The sequence below is a fragment of the Aethalodelphis obliquidens genome, unplaced genomic scaffold, assembly GCF_003676395.1.
Source record: "Aethalodelphis obliquidens isolate GAN/ISIS:26980383/991018 unplaced genomic scaffold, ASM367639v1 scaffold11, whole genome shotgun sequence".
Taxonomy (NCBI): Eukaryota; Metazoa; Chordata; class Mammalia; order Artiodactyla; family Delphinidae; genus Aethalodelphis; species Aethalodelphis obliquidens.
The window spans coordinates 35,758,027-35,775,713 of NW_020837955.1; the positions used below are offsets into that span (position 1 = coordinate 35,758,027).

The window sequence follows — 17,687 nt, forward strand, 5'->3', positions numbered from 1 at the left end:
GGGGAGGGAGGGAAATCGAAAAAAGAAAAAGTGCTGGCAATTACTCTGAGCACATTTCATTCCAGAATCTCCCATCACTTCACAGACACCTATATTTTTACATTAAAAAGATAAAGATTTCAGATCCCCAAAGAAGTCATTCATTTTTCACAGTATCACCCGCACAGGCTAAGCAAAGAGCCCAGAAGTCGAGTCTCCTAGTTTCTGTGGGCAGAAAATGTCAAAGCCGGGATCCTTTCAAGCATCACTAGAAACACTCACTGCTTGCCTGAGACACCATCCTAGCGATGGGCCACTGCGAGTCTCCTGGTCCAGCCGGGCGGCCAGCTGGATGCTACAGGGACCTGCCAGCAGCTGGCAGGGACACAGCTCTGGTTCAACCCCGGCTCGCCCCATCCACGTGAGAAGAAAAGAATTAAGTCCACACACACTCTCCCCACCAGGCCTCCTCCCAAGAGATTTAAGCCCAAGGTGCACTGCCCTCCGGGCTGGACACGGCCAGCCAAGTTCACAAAACAGGCACCTTTGCACCTATCAAATATTGAGGTAGTTTACGCCTTTCCACAGAGAAGTGAATGTCAGGTATCGGTTCATTCTCTGGCTCAGTTTTCCAGTTTTGCGTGCATGTGTTTGCATGTTCAGAGATAAACATTTACAGTGAACCTAAATATTTATTCTCAGAAACAAAGGTACTATAAAATCTTAAATGTCATAAGCCAGATCAACTGAATTTCAAACCAAGTCCTCTTTCTTAAACATGCTTGTTTCTCATAAATCGTTTCACAAGCAAACACTGTGCATGTAATACCAAATAACGATGCCCATGAACAATGAGGTCTTTCATACGGCACGACAGCTCCAGCCTGCGCCAGCCTTCAGCGGAGAACGTCGTCACTGGGGCAACACTGGCAGGGCCCACAACGGAGCTGCAGTCTTGTTTTACTTGTGGTCAGCGTGCTGCTGCGCTCTGGTTATTAAGTTATTCCATTGCTATCTGGACTATGTTCACCAAAAAAAAAAAAAAAAAACCACCACCTTTGCAATGGTTTCATGTTATTGCATTTGCAAATTACAGCGTACCAAATGTTACCGCTTACAGTCTTGAATTCATCCTTTCAAGTTTTCTCACCTTATTCAAAATAACCTCTTAGCCACCCCAACTCCCCCTCAGCCCTTTCTCACTTTGGGTACAAAAACTGCAAGCTGGATCGCTCTGTAACCGAAACCTTACACCGCCTTCCAAAACTTATTACAGCTGCCTTCAGTATAAAATGAAACCTTAGAGAATGTTATTTAAAATGTTTTTAAAAAGTCAGTAGGCCTCATGTTTCGTTTCTCCACATCAGGCTTTGATTTCCTTTGCAACCTTATTCTCTGCCCTTAAACGAGTCGGAGAATGAGGCCTGAAACATTTGGGTCCCTGGGTGCCCGCATCTGCCGAGCACGGCGCTCCCCTTTCTCAGATCCTTCAGTGATCACTCTTCCTTGTGTCCATCAGACCCTTAAGAACAGGAATCGTTAGCGAGGGGATGACAGCGATTGGACTCCCGTTCTAACTTCTGAAAAGCTGGGGTGAAAGCAGGGTGCAGATGGCAGCTAGGAGAACAGGCTGGGTGGCAGCCCCCAGGAAGCGGGCAGCCCCTCCGAGGCCCGGCCCAGCGGGCACTTGGGAAGCACCCCGGGGACAGGGCAGTGACGGTGGGCACGAAGACCCTCCAACAGCGAATGTGTGCTCCTCGGCCCTGGGCCACACCAAAGCCCTTGGGTCTGCAACTCTTTGGGGCAGCAAGCTGATAGAAAAAGAAGAATTAGTCAGTGAATCATCTCTGGATGAGAGAATAAAACCCAGAGCTGGCCCATCTCTTGTTCTTCTGCGATAACAAAAGTCACATCTTCTCCGCCAGGAAGGATTTCGTTTTAGGCAAGGGTCTCTTACAGCATGCTCAACTCTCAGATATTATAGCAAATAGATTTTTCTCTTTACCGGGGGAGTGAAATACATATACAGAAAAGCTGATGAGCACCTCACCTGTGTTTTTACTGAAATGTTTAAAAATACATATTCTGGGTTCAGCAGGTCGCAGGGGCCAGTTCATGGGCCCAAAAGAGGATGAGAACTCTTAACAGTAGAGATTCTAAGGTCCCTGCGTGAGCTCCAAATTAAGACAGAATGGAAGGCAGTCCAAAGGGCGTGGCTGCAGCCAATGGACAGTTGGCTGCCCTGCTGGAATGAGGTTCTACCAAATAAATGTGTAGTAAACACAGCCCGGAGTGCTTTAAAAAACACATTCTCTCCCCCGCATTCTCCCTCACTCCCTTTTGTCAAGTGCTCCAAATGAGTCCACTTTACCGAACCAGAAGGCCCAGCTGCTAAGAGTCTAAACATCGGACGGCCTGTCTCAAAATCCTGCTCTGAAGCTACGACCAGGAAAGCAGGAAGAACACAGCCTGCTTCATTCCAAGGGCTAATTATTGAGAAAGAGAGAGAAAATACCTGAGTGACAAAGAATAAATCTTTGTTAATTGACCATTTGAAACTTTATAACATGCCCATCCTCTCCTGGACATAATAATACGTTTGCTCATAAGAGATCTACAACTTTTGCTCTGACATAGCAAAGGCCATAAAAAATGTCCACCGGGCAGAGGGGCCTCCTGTACGGACTCAGTAAATACGCATCCCGGGGATCAGAAGGAGAACCAGCTTCTTAAATCACACCCTATAAATTAATCAAGCCCAGAGTCACTGGTTTCCCAGCACACACTGGTCTTGTAAGCATCCCTCCCCAAAGTTCAGCAGCGCTTGCAGCAAAGAACCATTTCAAAACCCCGCTCTCTGGCAGCAAAACACCAAAAGACTCCAATCACACCGCTTGCCCAGGACTGATCTGGAAACAGAAAGTCTCCTCTCGGGGCGCCCCTTCATTTAAGGAACGTGAAGAACCCTGCCTTCCCTGTCTTTAAATTAAAATCAAAATTTAATTACCTTTCCTCTAAAACGGCAGTTTCTTAGCAACTCCAAGGGGCTGAATAAGGAAAGAACATTCTGCGATTTAGAGAACAAGTGAAAACAACTGAGAATTCTTGTTTCTAAAGCCCAGCCTCCCTTTTTTCTCAAGAGGAGGCGGTGGTGGCTTTTGTTGCATAAAAAAAACCGCACTAAACCAGTTAGCATGAGGCATGGTTATTAGGGGAGCCGATCAAAGGCCTCTGAAGTTTGAGGAGCCCAAAAACCTGCTAAAGCCCTCATGCTAATTACAATTAGTAGAATGAGTTCATTGTCTTGTCAAGACTGTGCCAAATGCCCTCAAACCAGACAGGCTACATCTAGCTGGGTTCTGAGTTTTGTTTTCCCTAAGCTTCCTCCAGCCTCTAGAGACTGGCACAAAAGAAGGTCAGAACCAAAAGTGATCTGGAGGAAAAGGGACAGTTAGGATATAGGATGAGAAGGTGTGCCACAGGAGGAGTACACATTTCTTTCTTTCTCAGAAAGAATCAAAGTATGCGTAACCAGTATTTTGCTTGTCACCTTCTACAACAGGCTAGGGATGCTGGGTACCTGGAATTACTTTAAAAAAACAAAGGGGGGGGGCGGGAAATGCATTTTGGTAGAAAGTGACTGGTTTGCCGCTCTTTCTCCAACCTGCACGTGGCCTCGTTTTCCTCCTGCTTGGACATCTGACTCTGGAAGGTCTTGAGGAACTGGGCTGGGGATCCATCTTCCTCTAAAACATACATGTTTCTCGGCGGAGAGAGCAAAGTCTGGGGAGCAAAAGCTGGTTTGGGAAAAGCCAAAGTGTTCTCCCTCCGGCACTGAGGTTCCTCAGTGACTTATGGAGGCTGCACCATGTGAAATGCTAGAAGCAAAACACCACTAATTCCTTTGTGTTTGCTCGATGAGGTGGAGACGCAGGGTGAAGTGCTGGCTGAGGCCGGAGGGCCTGGGAAGCCCAAAGCAGGCGGAGGCGCAGTGCCTTCCTTAATTAATGTCATAGACGGTATTATTTGGCTGGGAGTTGAGTGGCTTCTACCAGCTGGGTGTCAATTTAGGTCTTCTTGGGCAAATTACAGGAGCAGGGCCGTGTGCTACTTACACCCCAAATGTTTACGATACCCTGATCTCTGTGCCTTCGAAAAGTTAAACTGGAACTGAAGACTCTTTGGCAGCCGCAAAGGTATGCCACTTTTAGGTTCAAAAATGCCCTTCTTTTTCTTAAAAGGACACATGGCTTTGGGATGATGAAGAAGTTCTGGGAGCGAGAGCGGCGATGGTTACACAGCAATTGCACTTAATGCCCCTGAACTGCGCACTTACACACGGTTAAAATGGTACATTTTATGTTATGTGTATTTTACCACAACTGAAAAAATAAAGAGAGAGAGAGACATGGCAAAGGTGACAATATCACAGAGTAAGATATAGTCCTAGGATCACGGAAAAGCTGCCTTCTCAATTAGTTTAGCATGTTTATCTTGTCCCATTGACTAAATGAAGGCTTTTCTCTCTTCTGAACGCAAAGACTCTGCACAAGGTCCCCCACCACCACCCCGTATTGTGCTTGGTTTTCACGCTGATGCGAAACTCAGACATCAGTCTCCCCAGGCTCCCTCCTGAGGAGCTGGGGTAAACACAGCTGAGAGCTCCATCACGGAGCCTCAGCACCCCGCCACTTGCCATAGCGGGCGCAACATCTTTCAGGAATGCAAGATTATCAGCTGTTGTGTGCAGAGCTGGGTTCCCTTCATGGGAAGAGTATGCTAGAAACAATAAAAAAAGAAGAGAGAAAAAAAGAAAAGTCCAGGAATTAAACATACCCTCTTGTTACACAGGCAGAACTCTGATTTAGAATATCTTTTCTCAAATGATCTGCAAAGAAGCTAAAAACCAAACCATGGAGGAGTCCCAAAGACAGCAGCCATCAGAATGAAGCTGTTTAGGATGAAAATGTTGATATCAAAAAAGATCCAGAAATAGGTCCTAGAAAAATATTCACCCAGGTGCCCAACAAATAGGTGTATGCAGAGCTTGTCAACGGAGCCTCTCTGGTAACTGGAAACTAGAAGATGAACACAAGTTAAATACCTAGCAAAAGGGGGATGATTAAATAACTTATACTCTGTTCACAACAGACAGCACACAGGCCACTAGGAAGAATGAAGCAAAGAGATATGTACAGACATGGAGAGATGTCCACGGTAATAATGTTGACAGTTTCATCAACTTTCACCATTAAAAAACCTTACTTCTAGAGGAAGTCCAGAAAAATCTATCATGCTAATCTCTCAGATGCCTTACTTTGCTCCTGGGGCGTGTCAAGCAGAAGCAAAAGCTTTTAGCCCATCTGAGCAAACAAGAAATGCCTCCCTTTGGTAACGAACCATAGGAGAAGTGGAACAATAAAACCTCATTTGTTTTCTTAGAGGCAAACTCAGACCCTGAAAATAAAAGTGATTCTAGATAATTCCTTGCTATAAGCATCATCTAAAGAGAAGTTTCAAAATAGTCACCCAGATCACAAAAGGCTCCAATATGAATTCTACGTCTCTTCTCACCATCCAAGGCAAATGGGAGGCCTCAGGCCAGCCTGCAACCCTGCCCACTGCCCACCCATCACTCAGCGATGGTTCACACACAAGATGGTTTTGTTTCTTTTGGCCAAAATGTAAAATTTAAAGGACTAAATCCTTCATTTCTCAGTCTCAGTCCAGAGTGTATACGGAACCAAATAAAACGAGGAATTCCTTTTTCAAAAAAAGCACAACTTCCAAAAGATTCCTCCCAAATAATATGCAATGCGTATCTTAAAAAAAGAGCACTTTCATGCTGAGATGATAAAGAATATGCCTGGGGCACCACCTGACCTGTGATGTGCGCATTTATTTGGGATGGACAGAATTCCTACAGGCCTTGTTTGAGAGAATTCTCTAAGGGGGAGGCTCCAGGAGAAAGAAAGTCAAAGGAGAAGTTCTATCAAGATCCAGGAATCTCCGTCCCTGTTTATCATCTTCTCACTGCGGCAGTTTGGGGTCTTTTGCACTGTGAGCTGAGAACCCCAAGAGGCCAAAGCACGCGTTTCATTCAACCAATTGTCCCAAACACCCTCTAGGCCAAGCACGAGATGCCCCATAGATAGAGGATTAATCATTACAGTACAATCAATAAAGACAATCCCTGTAGAACGCTCTGCTCTATCTTTTCCCTCTAAACCAAGGCACTGATGTCCTCGTCTCCTCATCTCTCTCTTCTCAGGAGAAACAGAAAAACTTTCCCAGAGAAACACTAACATCCTCCCCTCAGCCATCTCTTCCCCACTTCCAACCCGACTCTGACCTCATTATGGTGAAACTCTAAATGCTGCCTCTCCAACTCAAACCTGCTCTTGAACTTGGGAACACGCCCCCGTTACGATAGGTCGTTTCTGCCCTACCTTCTCCTGACTGTGAAAATAAACCAAACACAAGACCTGAATGTAACAGCAGGGTGTTCTAAGGAAGGGAGAACCCATAAAAGCACTCTGGTGGAAGTATTCTTTAAAAGGGGAAGAATTTGTTGGCATTTCTACACTCATCTTAATGAGAGTCGGCATAATACGTCTCAACTGGGGTCTTTTGTGAAAAAAAGGTGACCGGTAATTGAAGCTGTATATATACGTTTAGAGAGGAACTCGGAAGATTCCTTGCATTAGGATTTGCCATATGTTAAGAACCACATACCCCCAAATAGAAGTAACTCAGGTTGTTCTTCTACTATTTCAATTCAGCACATACTGATCAAAAGCTTGCTAAGTTCTAGCTCAAATCGCTGGGCACTCTGACTGCCATGGATGAATCCACATCTTCACGCCACGCTTACTTGCCCAGAGACTAGTAGCAACAAGCTTTCTCTCTGCCCTCTGCGCCCACCTGAATTATTTCCAGCTACGACGAAGAGACCCTCTTACAAAATGCTGTAAGTCGTTCACTTGTCTGTAACACTTCTACATCCTCTTTGCCCACACCATAGACTCAACGCCAAAGATCAGACAAGAGTTCAAGTATCAGCCCTCACCCCAGTCACCGCAGTCAGGCCCACGGCCAGAATCCAAAACAATCAATAAGGCTTCCTTCCTCAGCTATGGAGCAGAGGGCAACTGACGGCTTGCAGAGAACATGGCAAATATGCTGAGACGGCAGTTCTCACATGGTCCCATCCAGGCCAGCGTGTGCCTGCTCCAGCCCCAGGAGCTGGCACCCACAGGCATCACCTGCCCTCAACGCCCAGAAGGAGTAACTCTGAGCTGGTATCAGTCCTGCAGGAAAGCGCTTTCCGCTCAGTACCTTCGGCGCTGATGTAGCCACCCACTGGCCAGCTTTTGCCCCTGGAATACCTGTTGTGAAATAGGTATGAAAAGCCACTCTGTAGCAACCAAAAGGCTCGTTAAACAGTAGCTACCAAAGGAAGTTTTGAAATCTGCGTCCTGAAGGAAAGGAGAGGACCAACCACTCCTTTAGCCAGGGCTGAGCTGAGTGTACATGTCTCAGCTGAGAGCTACGAAAGGAGGTGTGGGACCCCCTAATGACAGGACTAGACATCACCAGTGGGTCCCATTATTTAAAAGCACCGCCCTCCTACCAAAGCATGCCATCCCCCATTTTACAGATGAGAAAACTGAGGTTCAGAAGTTCCATGACTTCCCAGGCCACAAAGCTAGCAAAGGATGGAAACAGGATTTGAACCACTCACCCACGTAATTCCCACCAGTACCTGCAGAGGTGCTCAGGTGTCCCCCCGAGGGTTGATGCTGGAGCAACGGGTAGGACAAGGGGGGCAGTATTGGCTGCTGGAGCCACAAAAGCAGCAGGACTTGGCCTCCCACACAACTGCCGCTACAGCCCCACCATTCCACGCCCACTTTAACAAGTCCACTTAGGAAGGCGTCGCTGCGGCCTGTGCCTGGCATGGCACCTCCATCCATCCGCTCTCAGCTGAGGGGCTTGCTGCCTTCCTCCAGCTAGATTTCACGTCAAGCTAGCACGCAGAACCAGTATCGGGATAAACACCAAGTCTTGAACTCAGAGCAAGAAATGGAAAAGAATTCATTGGCATCAAAATCATGAATATGGAAAATCAAATGAGGTCTGGCCAGGAAGCTTCTAGGTCAAGATGCTTCAAGTTGAGAATCCCAAGGGGCTCTGTGGAGCTGAGGCCTGGCGAGTGCCAGGGAAATGCACAAGAGCTCCAAGTTGGAAGGTGAGAGTCAGGTGTCCAATGCGTTCAAATCTCCAGATACACGGTATTGTGTAGTTTCGTGCCACCTGCACTGCAGCCACCCTCTTCACTCAGAGAAACAGAGGCAGTGTCCGGGAGCCATGATGTGACAGAAACTAGGACAGAGAAGGGTCTTCCATAAGGAGCAAGTGGCTGGGAACGGTCCTAATAAACCAACCAGTTAATTAATGAACTAGACCACCATTTCTTCATTTACTGAAACACTACTTTGTTCCAACCTGACACCTCCCACCAAAAAGAAAGGTCCAGTGCACTGCAGAAGTGTGGTTTCGGGGGCTCTGACTTGCCTCAGTCCCCTCCCTAGGGCTCAGGGAACACACTGGGTCCTCTGTCTTCCCAGGACGGGACTGCCCCAAGCAATAAACGATTGACACCACCTCTCCCACTGGACGGGCTGCCGAGCGCTCAACGTCAGCCCCTTAGTCAGGCCTATGGGTCAGCGCCCGCAATAACAGCCTTCACTCTTCCCCGACACACACCTGGGGGGTGGCAGTCAGCACTGGCACGGACTCCTTCTTGCTTTCGGGCTGAGTCCCATCACGTCTGAAGCCGGGTTACAGCAGATTGATGTCAAGGGCCAGTGGACAGCACTGTCCCTGTCTGCCGCCGAACAAGTCAGCGCTGGCGGAGGGGCCTGGGTGATCCCCTCCCAGCCAGAAGGGACTCCTGGCCCCGATCGGCTCCCAACCAGCCTCCGAGACACTGTGTGCTGCTTACAGCTCTTGCCCCGGGAGGACAAATTTCTGGAAAGTAGACTGTAGAGGAGTAGGCAAGGCTGGCCTCTGCAAATCCAGAGGCCCCGTATCCACCTCTGCTGCTCTGCTGTCCCCCAGAATACCCGATGCCAGGTGAAAAGCTCACAAGTTATCTGATGGTCTCTGGGAACGCAGAACTGGACATCGAAAGGGGGCAGAGTTCACAATTCCAAGCCAAAGAAAGGGTCTATGTGAGTCAGAAGGAGCAACTGGTCTTCTGAATACTTCCATCTCTCTCTCTCACATTTTGGGGTTTTTTGGAAACAAAGAGCTGCACATGGGGTTCACCTCTGAGTCTGGCTGCGGCAGCTGCTGACTCCACAGCAATCCTGAAGCGGAGACAGCAGTGTGTGGTGCGCGCAGCACGCGTCTAGGATTCGAGAGGACCCAGCTCTGGAGTTCCTCCGAGACCTTGGCAAAAACCACTTCCCCGCCCGGAACCTGGAGGCCCCCAATTGTAAAACGGGGTGGGAGGTGGAGGTGGAGGTGACGAGACCAGCTCGATGAACCTGAAGCTCTCAAACTCTACAACCCTCTTCTGTGAGTTCAAGCAACTATCTCAGTCCTGGGAAAGCCCTGACGACAGCATTAGCCAAAGATGGAAACCTCAGCAGGACAAGTGACCGTCAGCCACTGGCCGGTTCTGGCGGTCCCAACACGGCAACCAGGTTGTTCAATAAAACTTCTGGTTGAGTCCATAAAGGCCATTTAAGACGTCTTCTAACCCTCAAAGGAGTTTCCAAGTTTAGAAAGGGGGAAAGTAGCATTTGTTGCTAGCCACCTAGGTACCAGTTGGGTGTTTTCACCTGTTTACCCAACCGATTTCCCATAACCACTAGAGTGGGTTGAACTGTGGCCCCAGAAAAGATAAGTCCATGTCCTAACCCCCTGGCACCTGTGAACGTGACCCTATTTGGAAATAAGGTCTTTGTGATGGAGTTTAAGGACCTCAAGATGAGGTCATCCTGGATTGAAGATGGGCTCCAAATCCAACGACAGGTGTCCTTACGAGAGAAAGGCAGAGGGAGATTTGAGACACCACAGAGAGGAAGGCCACGGGAAGACAGAGCTGGAGGTGGAGTGATATGTCCACAAGCCAAGAACTGCTGACAGCCACCAGAAGCTGGGACAGAGGCATGAACGGATTCGTCCTCGGAATCTCCAAAAGGATCCAACCCTACAGAGAGCCTGACTTCAGACTTCTGGCTTCCAGAACTGACAAGAGAATAATTTCCTATTGTTTTAAGCCATCCAGTCTGTGATGATGTGTTACAGCAGCCCCTAGGAAACTGATACAGCCATCACAGAAACGAGGTAAGCATCATCGCTGAGAGAGGCTCAGAGGAGCTAGTCACTTGTCCCAGTTCTCTTGGTCCCCAGTGTGTGGGCCGACAGAGCCGCTATGCTCACAACACCGGGCTGCCTTTATCTAACATTAGTGAGTCTCAGCACCTTCCTTTTCAGACACGAGGAGAGTGGAAAAAAAAGGCATGAAGAACCTCGGGGTAAGACAGGAATTAGGACACAGACCTACTAGAGAATGGACTTGAGGATACGGGGAGGGGGAAGGGTAAGCTGGGACAAAGCGGGAGAGTGGCATGGACATATATACACTACCAAACGTAAGGTAGATAGCTAGTGGGAAGCAGCCGCACAGCACAGGGAGATCAGCTCGGTGCTTTGTGACCACCTAGAGGGGTGGGATAGGGAGGGTGGGAGGGAGGGAGACGCAAGAGGGAGGAGATATGGGAACATATGTATATGTATAACTGATTCACTTTGTTATAAAGCAGAAACTAACACACCATTGTAAAGCAATTATACCCCAATAAAGATGTTAAAAAAAAAAAAAAAAAGTTAAAGGCCTTCTGCCAGGCTGCTGCTTCTTGGTGGCGGGGCCCAGGCAGAATTCTGCACTCCAGCCTCACTCACTGATGAGCTACGGGCGAGCACTTGCCACCTCCCAGAGCTCGCTATTTTAAGGAGAGCCCGTTTTATTATCACCACAATTACTGAGATGTGGAGCTTCACACTAATTTTCCCTTGCAAGTAAATGGCTGAAAAGTAATGGTGTCAATTTTAATGAGGATCAAACAAGGCTCCTAAAAGGCTCCCATAAACCAAAGCGTTTCCCTCACACACAACAATGGCTCGCTATTTAATTCCAGAACACAAGAATGTCACTTAAATTACACAGCTTTTACATTAAAGTGCTTATGGGAATGCCTTTCCAGGGAAGAATTTCAATAAAAAGGTCTCACCCAGTTTGATGCGTCGTCATATCCAAACTACAAGCCTATGTATCATAGCAACAAAAATAAAACCTCGGAGAATGGGAACTAGGTCAGGACTTCACTTTCTCTGGGAAAGAGTCTCTGATATTCTGTCAAACAGAGATGGAGGTGAGAGGCTGCTACCACGCAGCCGTGTATTAAACTTGGACCTACAGGCCACCAGAAATTCACAGTTCAAGCCTGAACTCCTTTTGTTTCCACTTGCCGAGATGTTCAGGATGACTGTCTGCCAGCCCTGTAAGTCTGCCTGAGACTCTTCAGCTGACTCAATTCTTATTTTATTACCACTTCTCAAAGCAATTACTAGGGTTTTGAGCAAAGATGAGAGTATTTCACACCTCCATCTTTCCTGAAAATGTCTTATACTCCGCTGACTTTTGGCTTCTATTTATTAAGAAGGTTCAAGGCTTGGAAAATTATTGGGGTTGAGCTTTAATGGATATTCCCAACCAGCATTGTGTCATTATTGGCCCACGTTTAGTTGGGCGATCTCCCAACTTTGTGACATAATCAGGCCTTTCTCTGCATTACTCCATACGCTACGCTCCCTCCACATTACACCACTGAATCATACGCTCTTTTCAACAAGACTGATTGCCAGGGGATTAACATTAGACAGCACAACTCCATTACTCAGCAGCACAACTCAAACCCAACCCTAAACTCTAAGAGAGATTTCAGGGCTTCACAGAGATGAGCTGCCAGAAAGCTGAAAGGGGGGGTGGGGTGAGGGGCTTTTGAACATTCTACATAACAACTCAACCTAAAACCTGCTAGAAGCGAGAGCCGGTGGCTGAAGTGGCCGAGATATGACTCCTGATTCCTGGAATGGCCCCAACCAATCTTAATGAATGATTTGTAGATCTCTGCAAAGCCAGGGTCCCCAAAGACTGCTGTTAACACAATGATTTTATTCCCACAATAAATGACTTTTGTCCAAAATTAACTATTTAGAACTTTTAGCCCCAAAACTTTCTTTCCTTTAATAAGAACACTTTCATGTCAAACTCAGGATATGCGAGGCCCAAAGTGAAATCCAAGTGGTGTGCTCCTCTTTTTTTTTTTTTTAAATTAATTTATTTTTGGGGGCCGCGCCATGTGGCACGTGGGATCGTGGTTCCCCGATCAGGGACTGAGCCTGCGCCCCCTGCATTGGAAGCGTGGAGTCTTAACTGCTGGACCGCCAGGGAAGTCCAAGTCGTGTGCTCTTTGATTGATAGACTTATGACACATCAATGCCAAAATAAATGTTAACCATTTTCTTCTCGTGTGTGAGTGTTACTTCTCCTTGTGTTTGTTTGGTAAACTATCAGTACGTAGTGATTCCCGCTAAGAAACATTCCACAAATATCTCTGTGAGAAAAGAAGGCTCTTAAAACTCAGGCCTTTATGAATATCTACAGAATCTATATTATACAAAATCCTTTCAAATTTCACATTAAGGCTTCTGAATAACAAAATGCTGTTTTTTTCACGGAACACTTTACAAATGGAGATAAAGACTGAATCATGCTTTCTAAGGCAGAGTTTCTTATGGATTTAATTTAACCTGATAGAAAATTAAAATGGTTTTCTATTTAATTTTCAGTTAACCTAAAACTTCAATTAACCACATCTATGTAATTTGGTTTATCAAGATGTTGCAAAGTTTCTTTAATGGCTCTTTGGGCAACTCAAATATCTATGGGGTCTCTCTCCGCAAAGAGTTTATGTTTTATTGAAGGAGAAGAAATGCCCACATGTGAAATAATACTAAGGGCACGTGCACAGGAAATGATGGCGGAAGGCCTTTGTTTGTGGATGCACAGGAGGTGGGCATGAGTTTGTGGGGTTACAGAGGGTCACACTAACGCAAAATGAGTCAAGGTGAGAATGAGACTTTAGCAGGAGTCAGAAACCTGCGTGTGGGGATGTGCAAACCGATTAGGTAACCCACAGCAAGGACTCAAGGACAGGTGGCCACACTGAGAGTCAGGGTAGATGGCAAAGACAAAAGGTGGCTTCTACAAAGGAAAGATCTCAGCCCACCATCCCGAAACGAGACACCTCCTAGGTGTAAGTTTATCAATGCTCCAACAAGACAGAGAAACAGCCTTTCTTCATCAGTTACAACAAAGCCCATCATAATAGACCAGACTTAGGAAGAAATTTGAGTTTCCAGGACAACAAGCTATGTTGTCTTAAGATATTTCATTAAAATAGTTTATTTAAGCACTTTGATTTAAAAAAGTATTCATAAGCCCATTAAAACAGTTCCCTTTTCACAGAAGAAATAGCTTCTAGGAATAGATGTTGAACTTGTAATGTCTAATGACTTTCTTCTGATGGGACTGAAGGGTCCCTTGACGTTAACCTTCGTCCAACCAGCTGTAAGCTCAGTCATTATAATACCTTTTCCTTTACTCTTCAGCCAGCATTATATAGTTGCCCTTCTTTCAGCAACAACGTTCTCCCACAGTCTAACTGTACCTTTCCCTGCAGACGCTAACATTTTGCGGAGAAATCTCAGCTTCCAGAACATCAGCACATCTCACACCACATCCACATTACACAAAATGATGCTTGGGAGCCAAGGGGATCACGCAAAACACATAAAACTCAGCTAATCAGGAAACAGAACATTGTCAAATGACAGAAGAATCCTTCCCAAATGATAGCGTGTATTTAGAAAGAATGAAAACAAACCAAGCCTCCTGAAAGCATGGGGAGAAACAAGACTCACTTTCACAATTTCAAATGAGTAAAGCTGCAGCAGGCTGGCACGTGGCTGCCGCTCGGGGAGAAGCAAACTCACCAACAACATCAAGGTGGTACGTGTGATTGATGGACCCGTAATCGTTCTCCACCACACAGGTATAATTTCCTTTGTCGGATGGGACCACGCTTTCCATGATAAGGCTCCAGTGCTGGTTTCGTACCTGCAAAGATGAGAGGAAAGGTGGTTATTGAACAATCTTAGTACAGAACACCAGGCGCTTTGCTTTCTTGATTTAAAAAGAAGTTGAGGGAGACAAGGAAGGCAGAGAAGAATCACCTGAATTCTAAATTTTCCTCATAATAAATACTCAGACTGGTGACAAAGGAAAACAACAATTATCATCATGGTGAACATCTGGCAAGCTGACATCATCATGTTAAGATACAAAAGAGTGTTTGCAGTAGGTCTGTCACTGTCATGGGTTTGAGGGGTCCTCCAGGAGCTGCCAAGTGGCCGGGGAACCTAACACTGACCCACAGCATCAGTGCCCCAGGGCAGGTGAGCCTCTGACTGCTCACCCACTGGGAGCCCTCAAACCCTACAGCGCCAAGGAACTACGCAGAGCAAACGCCAGTGAACACGTACCGTAAACCAGGCACTTTCCTGAGCGCTCCTTTCCACCTCAGCTAACTTAACCTTAACTCTCCCAAGGAGCCCGCAAGGTAGGTGCTGTTATTGTTCCTGGAAGCTTCTGGTTTGAAGTCCTCTTAGATCCTTCCCCACAGCGCTTAGATGCTGTCAGGACATCTCAAGAAGTTTCAGCTGGAAACATAGGTCTGCCCCTCCCATCTCTGGCTGAATAGATGCTACATGTTCCTGAGATACACTCGGAATTTCAAATATGGGAGCAATGAATCCTCAGGAAACTTAAGTTGTGTATCCATCTGTTTACAAACTCCTTGAGACTTTTCAAAGATAAGCAGCACATGAGAAAATAAGTTATTGTGATTCTTACCCTAGTTCTGTCAACATGCAAACAGACTAGGTTCTAAGGTTTCCACCTTGCTTTCAAAGTATTTCAATAGACTCAGGCTTTCAAGCAAGCATGATTTTTCCTTATCAAGGTCAAAATGCAGATTTCATCTTTCAGGTTCATGGCTTTAATATTTCTCTCCAAATCCGTATCATTCTTTAAAGGCATTTTGGACAAGGCATTCTGGAGAAATGGAAAGAAAAAATAAAAAGCCAGGGCCTACTCATCTTATTTCAGGGATTCCAACTGACCTTCTGAATGATTCCCTGAGCACTGCAAGTGTTTTCTGCCTTAATCACATAAAAAACCGATAATGCCAGCAGAGCCTGCGCAAGCACATGAGAGATTCAAGGAACTAAATTAGAGAATAAAGAAAACCGTCTCGTGAACGCTCCATTATAAAGAGGGGAGGGCAGAGCAGCTGTCCACTTGGAAAAGCAGAGCCAACAGAGGTAAGAGGTTAGAAGAACACACGGTAGTACAACTCTTTTCATGTCAGTCGTTCAGTTCAGCACAAGCCATCACAGCAGAGTGCAGTTACTGACGCTGAGTCCAAGAACAAGATTGCTGGTCATCACTAACAGTCTTGGGAAGCATCATGGGGGTGAAGGCTGGATTCTTCTTCTTCACAGACTACAAGCCATGAATTAAGACTGCGTTCCGAGCAGTCCCTTTGCTTCAGCTGCTGCCTGAAAACGACTCCCCCTGTAAACCATGGAGGTTGTTTCAGTCTAAGGTCCTGGGGCTGGTGATGGGGTGTTCGTCTCACTGTCCCAGGTGAAATGTCTGGCAGTCAATGAACTTGAAGTCATCAGACCTACAATGGAGAGAGTCTATTCTCTACATCGGAGAAGACTCACTTTCTGCTCTTGGCTGGGCCACAGACTTTTAGGAGAACCAAAACGAGAGGCTGTGTCTCCTCCTGGGAGAAGCACCTTCTCTGCAGAATGTATAAAGGGGCTGCTCAGGAAGAAGAGAAGATGTGGACGCTAAAATCTCCAGTTTAAGAATTCCCTATGGAAATCCTGGCCCCCCGGGGGCTACCCCGGAGCTGTAGGCTCAGAGCATGGAAAAGGCAGGTGCTAGCTCCTTGACTCGAGGCAGATGAGCCCACAATGAGACCCTCCCGCTCCAGAAGCGCTCAGCAGTAGCAGGAATGGGGCTCTCTTGGCCTCTGAGGAACCAGTCACGTGGAGGGTAACTCGGGCCGATGTCACCAAGCCACGTAATCCAGCATTTAGCCCCGCTGTAAATATTCAGTTCTTTGAGCCCCTGCTCAAATGTCATGCCCATAAGCCCTTAATCATGGCTAGTGCCTGTCTCTGGACCCCATCCAAACTGTCAATGTCTTTCTTGTGCCTGGATCCAGATTTGGCACAGAGTGGATTCCAAATGGAGCTGAACCTGAACTGTGCAGGCAGGGCATGGTCTGTCTCTGCCTGAGGCATTAAATCTTGGCATATACAGCCCCGCACGCCACTGCCTTTTTTTAACCCTAGGGCCTATGGTCAGCTCCAGTCTTTCGTCGGGGCTATGGCATTCCACGTAAGATCTACAAGGGCATGTGCTCCCTCGATATTTACTTCCTAGAGATGCACGACAATAATGTTAATAAGTTAACATTTATAAAATGCTTTCACAATGAGAAACACATTTACCCAACAGGGTGCTTCTGCCCTTCCAGAGACCTTGGTACTCAATCAATATTGCCCCATACAGTGCTGTTAATATTTATTTTCTTATACCGTGGCTCCAGTATTTGATTCCTTGACATACCACCAATCCCAAATTTTATGAGCTGTGGCATTTTCCAATGGATGCCCTTGGAAGTCTCCAACAGGGAGACTATTTGACACTTTTGTAGGGGACATCCTACCATTAATTATTGGTTGCTTAATGACAAGCTAAGAGACTACAAACAGTAACTCTACAAAGATGGGGAACAGAGGCACAAAGATTTCTGTGCTTTTTTAAACACACCATTTCCATACCGAGATTCCGGGTACACCTAAAGAAACTACAAAAATGTAAGATGTCATCTTCGACACGTTTTTCTCAATTCCTCAGCTTTTTAATGCTCCATTGTTTCTGCCACTTAGGTCAAATGAACATAAACCATCTTTGGTTGCACAGAAGAGGGAATGTAAGTACTCAACAAACATATGAAAAGATGCTTAACCTCATTAAGGAGCAGGGAACTGCAAATTAAAACAATGATGAGGGCTCCCCTGGTGGCGCAGTGGCTGAGAGTCTGCCTGCCGATACAGGGGACGCGGGTTCGTGCCCCGGTCCGGGAGGATCCCACATGCCGCGGAGCGGCTGGGCCCGTGAGCCATGGCCGCTGAGCCTGCGCGTCCGGAGCCTGTGCTCCGCAACGGGAGAGGCCACAGCAGTGAGAGGCCCGCGTACCGCAAAAAAAGGGAAAAACAATGATGAGACACTGTTATTCACCAGTTGATTAACAAAAATTAGAAAGATCAATGTCATTGAGTACTCGGTGAGGGTGGAGGGAAATAGAAACTCAAATTGATAACATAAGTTGAGAAAAACCTTTCTGTAAAATAATTTGCTAGTACCCATTAAAATTAGCAACACACATTTTTTTTTTTGGACCCAGCTAATTCCACTTCTAGAAATC

At 46.5% G+C, this 17,687-nt stretch overlaps 1 protein-coding gene and 1 long non-coding RNA gene across 11 annotated transcripts in view; one reads left to right on the top strand and one right to left on the bottom strand.

The window, feature by feature from the left end:
• Positions 1 to 10,640, top strand: part of LOC113623478 (uncharacterized) — a 24,697-nt gene extending 14,057 nt beyond the window's left edge. The window contains exon 3 of the long non-coding RNA XR_003433946.1: positions 10,499 to 10,640. This is a non-coding gene — a long non-coding RNA (uncharacterized LOC113623478). The remainder of the gene's footprint in view (positions 1 to 10,498) is intronic.
• The window catches only part of FGFR2 (fibroblast growth factor receptor 2), a 103,722-nt gene that overhangs the window by 38,784 nt on the left and 47,251 nt on the right, over positions 1 to 17,687 (bottom strand). For all 10 annotated transcript variants that reach the window (XM_027112797.1, XM_027112802.1, XM_027112801.1 and 7 more), the window contains one exon: positions 14,113 to 14,236. In XM_027112797.1, coding sequence (XP_026968598.1) covers positions 14,113 to 14,236 — 124 coding nt within the window. The remainder of the gene's footprint in view (positions 1 to 14,112; positions 14,237 to 17,687) is intronic.